The sequence below is a fragment of the Aquarana catesbeiana genome, linkage group LG01, assembly GCF_042186555.1.
Source record: "Aquarana catesbeiana isolate 2022-GZ linkage group LG01, ASM4218655v1, whole genome shotgun sequence".
In the NCBI taxonomy this organism is placed as follows: Eukaryota; Metazoa; Chordata; class Amphibia; order Anura; family Ranidae; genus Aquarana; species Aquarana catesbeiana.
In genome coordinates, this window is record NC_133324.1 from 2,128,931 (window position 1) to 2,143,070 (window position 14,140).

The following is a 14,140-nucleotide window of genomic DNA, read 5'->3' on the forward strand; positions in this document are numbered from 1 at the left end:
GAGAGATAGTCCTGGTTCATCCTACCTGTCTATGAGAGATAGTCCTGGTTCATAATGACCTGTCTATGAGAGATAGTCCTGGTTCATCCTGACCTGTCTATGAGAGATAGTCCTGGTTCATCCTGACCTGTCTATGAGAGATAGTCCTGGTTCATCCTGACCTGTCTATGAGAGATAGTCCTGGTTCATCCTGACCTGTCTATGAGAGATAGTCCTGGTTCATCCTGACCTGTCTATGAGAGATAGTCCTGGTTCATCCTGACCTGTCTATGAGAGATAGTCCTGGTTCATAATGACCTGTCTATGAGAGATAGTCCTGGTTCATCCTGACCTGTCTATAAGAGATAGTCCTGGTTCATCCTGACCTGTCTATAAGAGATAGTCCTGGTTCATCCTGACCTGTCTATGAGAGATAGTCCTGGTTCATCCTGACCTGTCTATAAGAGATAGTCCTGGTTCATCCTGACCTGTCTATGAGAGATAGTTCTGGTTCATCCTGACCTGTCTATGAGAGATAGTCCTGGTTCATCCTGACCTGTCTATGAGAGATAGTCCTGGTTCATAATGACCTGTCTATGAGAGATAGTCCTGGTTCATCCTGACCTGTCTATAAGAGATAGTCCTGGTTCATCCTGACCTGTCTATGAGAGATAGTCCTGGTTCATCCTGACCTGTCTATGAGAGATAGTCCTGGTTCATCCTGACCTGTCTATGAGAGATAGTCCTGGTTCATCCTGACCTGTCTATGAGAGATAGTCCTGGTTCATCCTGACCTGTCTATGAGAGATAGTCATGGTTCATACTGACCTATCTATAAGAGATAGTCCTGGTTCATCCTGACCTGTCTATGAGAGATAGTCCTGGTTCATAATGACCTGTCTATGAGAGATAGTCCTGGTTCATCCTGACCTGTCTATGAGAGATAGTCCTGGTTCATCCTACCTGTCTATGAGAGATAGTCCTGGTTCATAATGACCTGTCTATGAGAGATAGTCCTGGTTCATCCTGACCTGTCTATAAGAGATAGTCCTGGTTCATCCTGACCTATCTATAAGAGATAATCCTGGTTCAACCTGACCTGTCTATGAGAGATAGTCCTGGTTCATCCTGACCTGTCTATGAGAGATAGTCCTGGTTCATAATGACCTGTCTATGAGAGATAGTCCTGGTTCATCCTGACCTGTCTATAAGAGATAGTCCTGGTTCATCCTGACCTGTCTATGAGAGATAGTTCTGGTTCATCCTGACCTGTCTATGAGAGATAGTCCTGGTTCATCCTGACCTGTCTATGAGAGATAGTCCTGGTTCATAATGACCTGTCTATAAGAGATAGTCCTGGTTCATCCTGGCCTGTCTATAAGAGATAGTCCTGTTTCATCCTGACCTGTCTATGAGAGATAGTCCTGGTTCATCCTGACCTGTCTATGAGATAGTCCTGGTTCATCCTGACCTGTCTATAAGAGATAGTCCTGGTTCATCCTGACCTGTCTATGAGAGATAGTCCTGGTTCATCCTCCTGACCTGTCTATGAGAGATAGTCCTGGTTCATCCTGACCTGTCTATGAGAGATAGTCCTGGTTCATCCTGACCTGTCTATGAGAGATAGTCCTGGTTCATCCTGACCTGTCTATAAGAGATAGTCCTGGTTCACCCTGACCTGTCTATGAGAGATAGTCCTGGTTCATCCTGACCTGTCTATGAGAGATAGTCCTGGTTCATCCTGACCTGTCTATGAGAGATAGTCCTGGTTCATCCTGACCTGTCTATGAGAGATAGTCCTGGTTCATCCTGACCTGTCTATGAGAGATCGTCCTGGTTCATCCTGACCTGTCTATAAGAGATAGTCCTGGTTCATCCTGACCTGTCTATGAGAGATAGTCCTGGTTCATAATGACCTGTCTATGAGAGATAGTCCTGGTTCATCCTGACCTGTCTATAAGAGATAGTCCTGGTTCATCCTGACCTGTCTATAAGAGATAGTCCTGGTTCATCCTGACCTGTCTATGAGAGATAGTCCTGGTTCATCCTGACCTGTCTATAAGAGAGATAGTCCTGGTTCATCCTGACCTGTCTATGAGAGATAGTTCTGGTTCATCCTGACCTGTCTATGAGAGATAGTCCTGGTTCATCCTGACCTGTCTATGAGAGATAGTCCTGGTTCATCCTGACCTGTCTATGAGAGATAGTCCTGGTTCATCCTGACCTGTCTATGAGAGATAGTCCTGGTTCATCCTGACCTGTCTATGAGAGATAGTCCTGGTTCATCCTGACCTGTCTATGAGAGATAGTCCTGGTTCATCCTGACCTGTCTATGAGAGATAGTCCTGGTTCATCCTGACCTGTCTATGAGAGATAGTCCTGGTTCATCCTGACCTGTCTATGAGAGATAGTCCTGGTTCATCCTGACCTGTCTATGAGAGATAGTCCTGGTTCATCCTGACCGGTCTATGAGAGATAGTCCTGGTTCATCCTGACCGGTCTATGAGAGATAGTCCTGGTTCATCCTGACCTGTCTATGAGAGATAGTCCTGGTTCATCCTGACCTGTCTATGAGAGATAGTCCTGGTTCATCCTGACCTGTCTATGAGAGATAGTCCTGGTTCATCCTGTCCTGTCTATGAGAGATAGTCCTGGTTCATCCTGACCTGTCTATGAGAGATAGTCCTGGTTCATCCTGACCTGTCTATGAGAGATAGTCCTGGTTCATCCTGACCTGTCTATGAGAGATAGTCCTGGTTCATCCTGACCTGTCTATAAGAGATAGTCCTGGTTCACCCTGACCTGTCTATGAGAGATAGTCCTGGTTCATCCTGACCTGTCTATGAGAGATAGTCCTGGTTCATCCTGACCTGTCTATGAGAGATAGTCCTGGTTCATCCTGACCTGTCTATGAGAGATAGTCCTGGTTCATCCTGACCTGTCTATGAGAGATAGTCCTGGTTCATCCTGACCTGTCTATGAGAGATAGTCCTGGTTCATCCTGACCTGTCTATGAGAGATAGTCCTGGTTCATCCTGACCTGTCTATGAGAGATAGTCCTGGTTCATCCTGACCTGTCTATGAGAGATAGTCCTGGTTCATCCTGACCTGTCTATGAGAGATAGTCCTGGTTCATCCTGACCGGTCTATGAGAGATAGTCCTGGTTCATCCTGACCTGTCTATGAGAGATAGTCCTGGTTCATCCTACCTGTCTATGAGAGATAGTCCTGGTTCATAATGACCTGTCTATGAGAGATAGTCCTGGTTCATCCTGACCTGTCTATAAGAGATAGTCCTGGTTCATCCTGACCTGTCTATAAGAGATAGTCCTGGTTCATCCTGACCTGTCTAAAAGAGATAGTCCTGGTTCATCCTGACCTGTCTATAAGAGATAGTCCTGGTTCATCCTGACCTGTCTATGAGAGATAGTCCTGGTTCATCCTGACCTGTCTATGAGAGATAGTCCTGGTTCATCCTGACCTGTCTATGAGAGATAGTCCTGGTTCATCCTCACCTGTCTATGAGAGATAGTCCTGGTTCATAATGACCTGTCTATGAGAGATAGTCCTGGTTCATCCTGACCTGTCTATAAGAGATAGTCCTGGTTCATCCTGACCTGTCTATAAGAGATAGTCCTGGTTCATCCTGACCTGTCTATGAGAGATAGTCCTGGTTCATCCTGACCTGTCTATGAGAGATAGTCCTGGTTCATCCTGACCTGTCTATGAGAGATAGTCCTGGTTCATAATGACCTGTCTATGAGAGATAGTCCTGGTTCATCCTGACCTGTCTATAAGAGATAGTCCTGGTTCATCCTGACCTGTCTATGAGAGATAGTTCTGGTTCATCCTGACCTGTCTATGAGAGATAGTCCTGGTTCATCCTGACCTGTCTATGAGAGATAGTCCTGGTTCATCCTGACCTGTCTATGAGAGATAGTTCTGGTTCATCCTGACCTGTCTATGAGAGATAGTCCTGGTTCATCCTGACCTGTCTATGAGAGATAGTCCTGGTTCATAATGACCTGTCTATAAGAGATAGTCCTGGTTCATCCTGGCCTGTCTATAAGAGATAGTCCTGGTTCATCCTGACCTGTCTATGAGAGATAGTCCTGGTTCATCCTGACCTGTCTATGAGAGATAGTCCTGGTTCATCCTGACCTGTCTATAAGAGATAGTCCTGGTTCATCCTGACCTGTCTATGAGAGATAGTCCTGGTTCATAATGACCTGTCTATGAGAGATAGTCCTGATTCATCCTGACCTGTCTATGAGAGATAGTCCTGGTTCATCCTGACCTGTCTATGAGAGATAGTCCTGGTTCATCCTGACCTGTCTATGAGAGATAGTCCTGGTTCATCCTGACCTGTCTATGAGAGATAGTCCTGGTTCATCCTGACCTGTCTATGAGAGATAGTCCTGGTTCATCCTGACCTGTCTATGAGAGATAGTCCTGGTTCATAATGACCTGTCTATGAGAGATAGTCCTGGTTCATCCTGACCTGTCTATAAGAGATAGTCCTGGTTCATCCTGACCTGTCTATAAGAGATAGTCCTGGTTCATCCTGACCTGTCTATGAGAGATAGTCCTGGTTCATCCTGACCTGTCTATAAGAGATAGTCCTGGTTCATCCTGACCTGTCTATGAGAGATAGTTCTGGTTCATCCTGACCTGTCTATGAGAGATAGTCCTGGTTCATCCTGACCTGTCTATGAGAGATAGTCCTGGTTCATAATGACCTGTCTATGAGAGATAGTCCTGGTTCATCCTGACCTGTCTATAAGAGATAGTCCTGGTTCATCCTGACCTGTCTATGAGAGATAGTCCTGGTTCATCCTGACCTGTCTATGAGAGATAGTCCTGGTTCATCCTGACCTGTCTATGAGAGATAGTCCTGGTTCATCCTGACCTGTCTATGAGAGATAGTCCTGGTTCATCCTGACCTGTCTATGAGAGATAGTCATGGTTCATACTGACCTATCTATAAGAGATAGTCCTGGTTCATCCTGACCTGTCTATGAGAGATAGTCCTGGTTCATAATGACCTGTCTATGAGAGATAGTCCTGGTTCATCCTGACCTGTCTATGAGAGATAGTCCTGGTTCATCCTACCTGTCTATGAGAGATAGTCCTGGTTCATAATGACCTGTCTATGAGAGATAGTCCTGGTTCATCCTGACCTGTCTATAAGAGATAGTCCTGGTTCATCCTGACCTATCTATAAGAGATAATCCTGGTTCAACCTGACCTGTCTATGAGAGATAGTCCTGGTTCATCCTGACCTGTCTATGAGAGATAGTCCTGGTTCATCCTGACCTGTCTATGAGAGATAGTCCTGGTTCATCCTACCTGTCTATGAGAGATAGTCCTGGTTCATCCTGACCTGTCTATGAGAGATAGTCCTGGTTCATCCTGAACCATCTATAAGAGATAGTCCTGGTTCATCCTGACATATGTATTAAGGATAGGCCATTATGATACTGAGCTTTCTATAGAAGTTGGGTCTAGCTTATATAAGAGATATGACTGGATCATACGGCTCTGTCTATTAGGAATAGTCCAGGCTCATACTAAGCTGTCTATAAGGGGTAGTCATGGATTATACAGACCTGTCTATAAGGTATAGGCCTTGCCCATAATTACCTGTCTATAAGGTATAGGCCTGGCCCATAATTACCTGTCTATAAGGTATAAGTCTGGCCCATAATTACCTATCTATAAGGTATAGGCCTGACCCATAATTACCTGTCTATGAGGTATAAGCCTGGCCCATAATGACCTGTCTATAAGGTATAGTCCGGGCCCATAATTACCTGTCAATAAGGTATAGGCCTTGCCCAAAAATACCTGTCTATAAGGTATAAGTCTGGCCCATAATTACCTATCTATAAGGTATAGGGCAGACCCATAATTACCTGTCTATGAGGTATAAGCCTGGCCCATAATGACCTGTCTATAAGGTATAAGCCTGGCCCATAATTACTTGTCTATAAGGTATAGACCTTCCACATAATTACCTGTCTATAAGGGGTAGGCCTGTCTATAATGACCTGTCTATAAGGTGTAAGCCTGGCCCATAATTACCTGTCTATAAGGTATAAGCCTGGCCCATAATTACTTGTCTATAAGGTATAGACCTTCCACATAATTACCTGTCTATAAGGTATAAGCCTGCCCATAATTACCTGTCTATAAACGGTAGGCCTGGCCCATAATTACCTGTCTATAAGGTATAAGCCTGGCCCATAATTACTTGTCTATAAGGTATAAGCCTGGTCCATAATTACCTGTCTATAAGGTATAAGCCTGGCCCATAATTACCTGTCTATAAGGTATAAGCCTGGTCCATAATTACCTGTCCATTAAGGAAAGGCTTGGCTTAAGCTTACCTGTCTATTGTAATCTGCCAGAATTTCTGTTCTGTGACCGGCACCCAGTGCAGATTTCCGGAGTACAGAGAATCGTCAATTCCACCAAATACAACAACACTTCCACTTCCACTGAAAAACAACAAACCCAAAATTCATTCATTGCCTCCTCATTCACTGGATGGAGCTCATGGAATAATAAGGGTGAAGCTAATAGACTAATATAGGTGGAGCTCATGGAATAATAAGGGTGGAGCTAATAGACTAATATGGGTGGAGCTCATGGGATAAAATGGATGGTATTCCAAACTCCCTCATTCCTCCCTCATTCCACAAATACATAAGGGGAGATCATATCCCCCCTTATGTATTTATACATGGAGATCATATCCCTCCTTATGTATTTATACATGGAGATCATATCCCCCCTTATGTATTTATACATGGAGATCATATCCCTCCTTATGTATTTATACATGGAGATCATATCCCTCCTTATGTATTTATACATGGAGATCATATCCCCCCTTATGTATTTATACATGGAGATCATATCCCCCCTTATATATTTATACATGGAGATCATATCCCCCCTTATGTATTTATACATGGAGATCATATCCCCCCTTATGTATTTATACATGGAGATCATATCCCCCTTATGTATTTATACATGGAGATCATATCCCCCTTATGTATTTATACATGGAGATCATATCCCCCCTTATGTATTTATACATGGAGATCATATCCCCCCTTATGTATTTATACATGGAGATCATATCCCCCCCTTATGTATTTATACATGGAGATCATATCCCCCCCTTATGTATTCATACATGGTGATCATATCCCCCCCTTATGTATTTATACATGGAGATCATATCCCCCCTTATGTATTTATACATGGAGATCATATCCCCCCTTATGTATTTATACATGGTGATCATATCCCCCCTTATGTATTTATACATGGAGATCATATCCCCCTTATGTATTAATACATGGAGATCATATCCCCCCCTTATGTATTTATACATGGTGATCATATCCCCCTTATGTATTTATACATGGAGATCATATCCCCCCTTATGTATTTATACATGGAGATCATATCCCCCTTATGTATTAATACATGGAGATCATATCCCCCCCTTATGTATTTATACATGGAGATCATATCCCCCCCTTATGTATTTATACATGGAGATCATATCCCCCCTTATGTATTTATACATGGAGATCATATCCCCCCCCTTATGTATTTATACATGGAGATCATATCCCCCTTATGTATTTATACATGGAGATCATATCCCCCCTTATGTATTTATACATGGAGATCATATCCCCCTTATGTATTTATACATGGAGATCATATCCCCCCTTATATATTTATACATGGAAATCATATCCCCCCTTATGTATTTATACATGGAGATCATATCCCCCCTTATGTATTTATACATGGAGATCATATCCCCCCCTTATGTATTTATACATGGAGATCATATCCCCCTTATGTATTTATACATGGAGATCATATCCCCCCTTATGTATTTATACATGGAGATCATATCCCCCTTATGTATTTATACATGGAGATCATATCCCCCCTTATATATTTATACATGGAAATCATATCCCCCCTTATGTATTTATACATGGAGATCATATCCCCCTTATGTATTTATACATGGAGATCATATCCCCCTTATGTATTTATACATGGTGATCATATCCCCCCCCCCCCTTATGTATTTATACATGGAGATCATATCCCCCTTATGTATTTATATATGGAGATCATATCCCCCCTTATGTATTTATACATGGAGATCATATCCCCCCCCCTTATGTATTTATACATGGTGATCATATCCCCCTTATGTATTTATATATGGAGATCATATCCCCCTTATATATTTATACATGGAGATCATATCCCCCTTATGTATTTATACATGGAGATCATATCCCCCCTTATATATTTATACATGGAGATCATATCCCCCTTATGTATTTATACATGGAGATCATATCCCCCCTTATATATTTATACATGGAGATCATATCCCCCCTTATGTATTTATACATGGAGATCATATCCCCACCTTATGTATTTATACATGGAGATCATATCCCCCTTTTGTATTTATACATGGAGATCATATCCCCCTTATATATTCATACATGGAGATCATATCCCCCCTTATATATTCATACATGGAGATCACATCCCTCTTATGTATTTATACATAGAAATCATATCCCCCTTATATATTTATACATGGTGATCATATCCCCCTTATGTATTTATACATGGAGATCATATCCCCCCTTATATATTTATACATGGAGATCATATCCCCCCTTATGTATTTATACATAGAAATCATATCCCCCCTTATATATTTATACATGGAGATCATATCCCCCCTTATCTATTTATACATGGAGATCATATCCCCCCTTATGTATTTATACATGGAGATCATATCCCCCCTTATGTATTTATACATGGAGATCATATCCCCCCTTATGTATTTATACATGGAGATCATATCCCCCTTTATGTATTTATACATGGAGATCATATCCCCCCTTATGTATTTATACATGGAGATCATATCCCCCCTTATGTATTTATACATGGAGATCATATCCCCCCTTATATATTTATACATGGAGATCATATCCCCCCTTATGTATTTATACATAGAAATCATATCCCCCCTTATATATTTATACATGGAGATCATATCCCCCCTTATGTATTTATACATGGAGATCATATCCCCCCTTATGTATTTATACATGGAGATCATATCCCCCCTTATGTATTTATACATGGAGATCATATCCCCCCTTATGTATTTATACATGGAGATCATATCCCCCCTTATGTATTTATACATGGAGATCATATCCCCCCTTATATATTCATACATGGAGATCACATCCCTCTTATGTATTTATACATAGAAATCATATCCCCCTTATATATTTATACATGGTGATCATATCCCCCTTATGTATTTATACATGGAGATCATATCCCCCCTTATATATTTATACATGGAGATCATATCCCCCCTTATGTATTTATACATAGAAATCATATCCCCCCTTATATATTTATACATGGAGATCATATCCCCCCTTATGTATTTATACATGGATATCATATCCCCCCTTATGTATTTATACATGGAGATCATATCCCCCCTTATGTATTTATACATGGAGATCATATCCCCCCTTATGTATTTATACATGGAGATCATATCCCTCCTTATATATTTATACATGGTTATCATATCCCCCTTATGTATTTATACATGGAGATCATATCCCCCCTTATGTATTTATACATGGAGATCATATCCCCCCTTATGTATTTATACATGGAGATCATATCCCCCCTTATGTATTTTTACATGGAGATCATATCCCCCCTTATGTATTTATACATGGAGATCATATCCCCCCTTATGTATTTATACATGGAGATCATATCCCCCCTTATATATTTATACATGGAGATCAGATCCCCCCTTATGTATTTATACATGGAGATCATATCCCTCTTATTTATTTATACATGGAGATCATATCCCCCCTTATGTATTTATATATGGAGATCATATCCCCCCTTATGTATTTATACATGGATATCATATCCCCCTTATGTATTTATACATGGAGATCATATCCCCCCCTTATATATTTATACATGGTGATCATATCCCCCCTTATGTATTTATACATGGAGATCATATCCCCCCTTATGTATTTATACATGGTGATCATATCCCCCTTATGTATTTATACATGGAGATCATATCCCTCCTTATGTATTTATACATGGAGATCATATCCCCCCTTATGTATTTATACATGGAGATCATATCCCCCCCCATATGTATTTATACATGGAGATCATATCCCCCCCTTATATATTTATACATGCAGATAATATCCCCCTTATATATTTATACTTGCAGATAATATCCCCCCTTATATATTTATACATGGAGATCATATCCCCCCTTATGTATTTATACATGGAGATCATATCCCCCCTTTTGTATTTATACATGGTGATCATATCCCCCCTTATGTATTTATACATGGAGATCATATCCCCCCTTATATATTTATACATGGAGATCATATCCCCCCTTATGTATTTATACATGGAGATCATATCCCCCCTTATGTATTTATACATGGTGATCATATCCCCCCCTTATGTATTTATACATGGAGATCATATCCCCCCTTATGTATTTATACATGGAGATCATATCCCCCGTATGTATTTATACATGGAGATCATATCCCCCCTTATGTATTTATACATGGAGATCATATCCCCCCTTATGTATTTATACATGGAGATCATATCCCCCCCTTATGTATTTATACATGGGGATCATATCCCCCTTATGTATTTATACATGGTGATCATATCCCCCCTTATGTATTTATACATGGAGATCATATCCCCCGTATGTATTTATACATGGAGATCATATCCCCCTTATGTATTTATACATGGAGATCATATCCCCCCGTATGTATTTATACATGGAGATCATATCCCCCCTTATGTATTTATACATGGAGATCATATCCCCCGTATGTATTTATACATGGAGATCATATCCCCCCTTATGTATTTATACATGGAGATCATATCCCCCCTTATGTATTTATACATGGAGATCATATCCCCCCTTATGTATTTATACATGGAGATCATATCCCCCCTTATGTATTTATACATGGAGATCATATCCCCCTTATGTATTTATACATGGAGATCATATCCCCCTTCTGTATTTATACATGGAGATCATATCCCCCCTCATGTATTTATACATAGAGATCATATCCCCCTTATATATTTATACATGGAGATCATATCCCCCTTATGTATTTATATATGGAGATCATATCCCCCCCTTATGTATTTATATACGGAGATCATATCCCCCTTATGTATTTATACATGGAGATCATATCCCCCCCTTATGTATTTATACATGGAGATCATATCCCCCTTTTGTATTTATACATGGAGATCATATCCCCCATTTATGTATTTATACATGGAGATCATATCCCCCCTTATGTATTTATACATGGTGATCATATCCCCCCTTATATATTTATACATGGAGATCATATCCCCCCCTTATGTATTTATACATGGAGATCATATCCCCCTTATATATTTATACATGGAGATCATAACCCCCCTTATGTATTTATATATGGAGATCATATCCCCCTTATGTATTTATACATGGAGATCATATCCCTCCTTATGTATTTATACATGGAGATCATATCCCCCTTATGTATTTATACATGGAGATCATATCCCCCCCCTTATGTATTTATACATGGAGATCATATCCCCCCTTATGTATTTATACATGGTGATCATATCCCCCCTTATGTATTTATACATGGAGATCATATCCCCCCTTATGTATTTATACATGGAGATCATATCCCCCCGTATGTATTTATACATGGAGATCATATCCCCCTTATGTATTTATACATGGAGATCATATCCCTCCTTATGTATTTATACATGGAGATCATATCCCCGCTTATGTATTTATACATGGAGATCATATCCCCCCCCCTTATGTATTTATACATGGAGATCATATCCCCCCTAATGTATTTATATATGGAGATCATATCACCCCTTATGTATTTATACATGGAGATCATATCCCCCCGTATGTATTTATACAAGGAGATCATATCCCCCCTTATGCATTTATACATGGAGATCATATCCCCCATATGTATTTATACATGGAGATCATATCCCCCCTTATGTATTTATACATGGAGATCATATCCCCCCTCATGTATTTATACATGGAGATCATATCCCCCCTTATGTATTTATACATGGAGATCATATCCCTCCTTATATATTTATACATGGAGATCATATCCCCCGTATGTATTTATACATGGAGATCATATCCCCCTTATGTATTTATACATGGAGATCATATCCCCCCGTATGTATTTATACATGGAGATCATATCCCCCCTTATGTATTTATACATGGAGATCATATCCCCCTTATGTATTTATACATGGAGATCATATCCCCCTTATGTATTTATACATGGAGATCATATCCCCCTTATGTATTTATACATGGAGATCATATCCCCCCCTTATGTATTTATACATAGAGATCATATCCCCCTTATGTATTTATACATGGTGATCATATCCCCGTATGCATTTATACATGGAGATCATATCCCCCCTTATATATTTATACATGGAGATCATATCCCCCTTATTTATATATACATGGTGATCATATCCCCCTTATGTATTTATACATGGAGATCATATCCCCCATTTATGTATTTATACATGGAGATCATATCCCCCTTTTGTATTTATACATGGAGATCATATCCCCCTTATGTATTTATACATGGAGATCATATCCCTCTTATTTATTTATACATGGAGATCATATCCCTCTTATTTATTTATACATGGAGATCAGATCCCCCCTTATGTATTTATACATGGAGATCATATCCCCCCTTATGTATTTATACATGGAGATCATATCCCCCCTTATGTATTTATACATGGAGATCATATCCACCTTATGTATTTATACATGGAGATCATATCCCCCCTTATGTATTTATACATGGAGATCATATCCCCCCTTATGTATTTATACATGGAGATCATATCCCCCTTATGTATTTATACATGGAGATCATATCCCCCTTATGTATTTATACATGGAGATCATATCCCCCTTATGTATTTATACATGGAGATCATATCCCCCCCTTATGTATTTATACATAGAGATCATATCCCCCTTATGTATTTATACATGGTGATCATATCCCCGTATGTATTTATACATGGAGATCATATCCCCCCTTATATATTTATACATGGAGATCATATCCCCCTTATTTATATATACATGGTGATCATATCCCCCTTATGTATTTATACATGGAGATCATATCCCCCATTTATGTATTTATACATGGAGATCATATCCCCCTTTTGTATTTATACATGGAGATCATATCCCCCTTATGTATTTATACATGGAGATCATATCCCTCTTATTTATTTATACATGGAGATCATATCCCTCTTATTTATTTATACATGGAGATCATATCCCCCCTTATATATTTATACATGGAGATCATATCCCTCTTATTTATTTATACATGGAGATCATATCCCCCCTTATGTATTTATACATGGAGATCAGATCCCCCCTTATGTATTTATACATGGAGATCATATCCCCCCTTATGTATTTATACATGGAGATCATATCCACCCTTATGTATTTATACATGGTGATCATATCCCCCTTATGTATTTATACATGGAGATCATATCCCCCCTTATATATTTATACATGGAGATCATATCCCCCTTATGTATTTATACATGGAGATCATATTCCCCCTTATATATTTATACATGGAGATCATATCCCTCTTATTTATTTATACATGGAGATCACATCCCTCTTATGTATTTATACATGGAGATCATATCCCCCCTTATGTATTTATACATGGAGATCATATCCCCCCTTATATATTTATACATGGTGATCATATCCCCCCTTATGTATTTATACATGGAGATCATATCCCCCCTTATGTATTTATACATGGAGATCATATCCCCCCTTATGTATTTATACATGGAGATCATATCCACCCTTATGTATTTA

The 14,140-nt window shown here is 39.6% G+C and overlaps 1 protein-coding gene across 1 annotated transcript in view; it reads right to left on the reverse strand.

Moving 5' to 3' along the window:
• Positions 1-14,140, reverse strand: part of LOC141129362 (pepsin A-like) — a 112,375-nt gene that overhangs the window by 61,337 nt on the left and 36,898 nt on the right. The window contains exon 6 of the mRNA XM_073617358.1: positions 6,369-6,479. Coding sequence (XP_073473459.1) covers positions 6,369-6,479 — 111 coding nt within the window. The remainder of the gene's footprint in view (positions 1-6,368; positions 6,480-14,140) is intronic.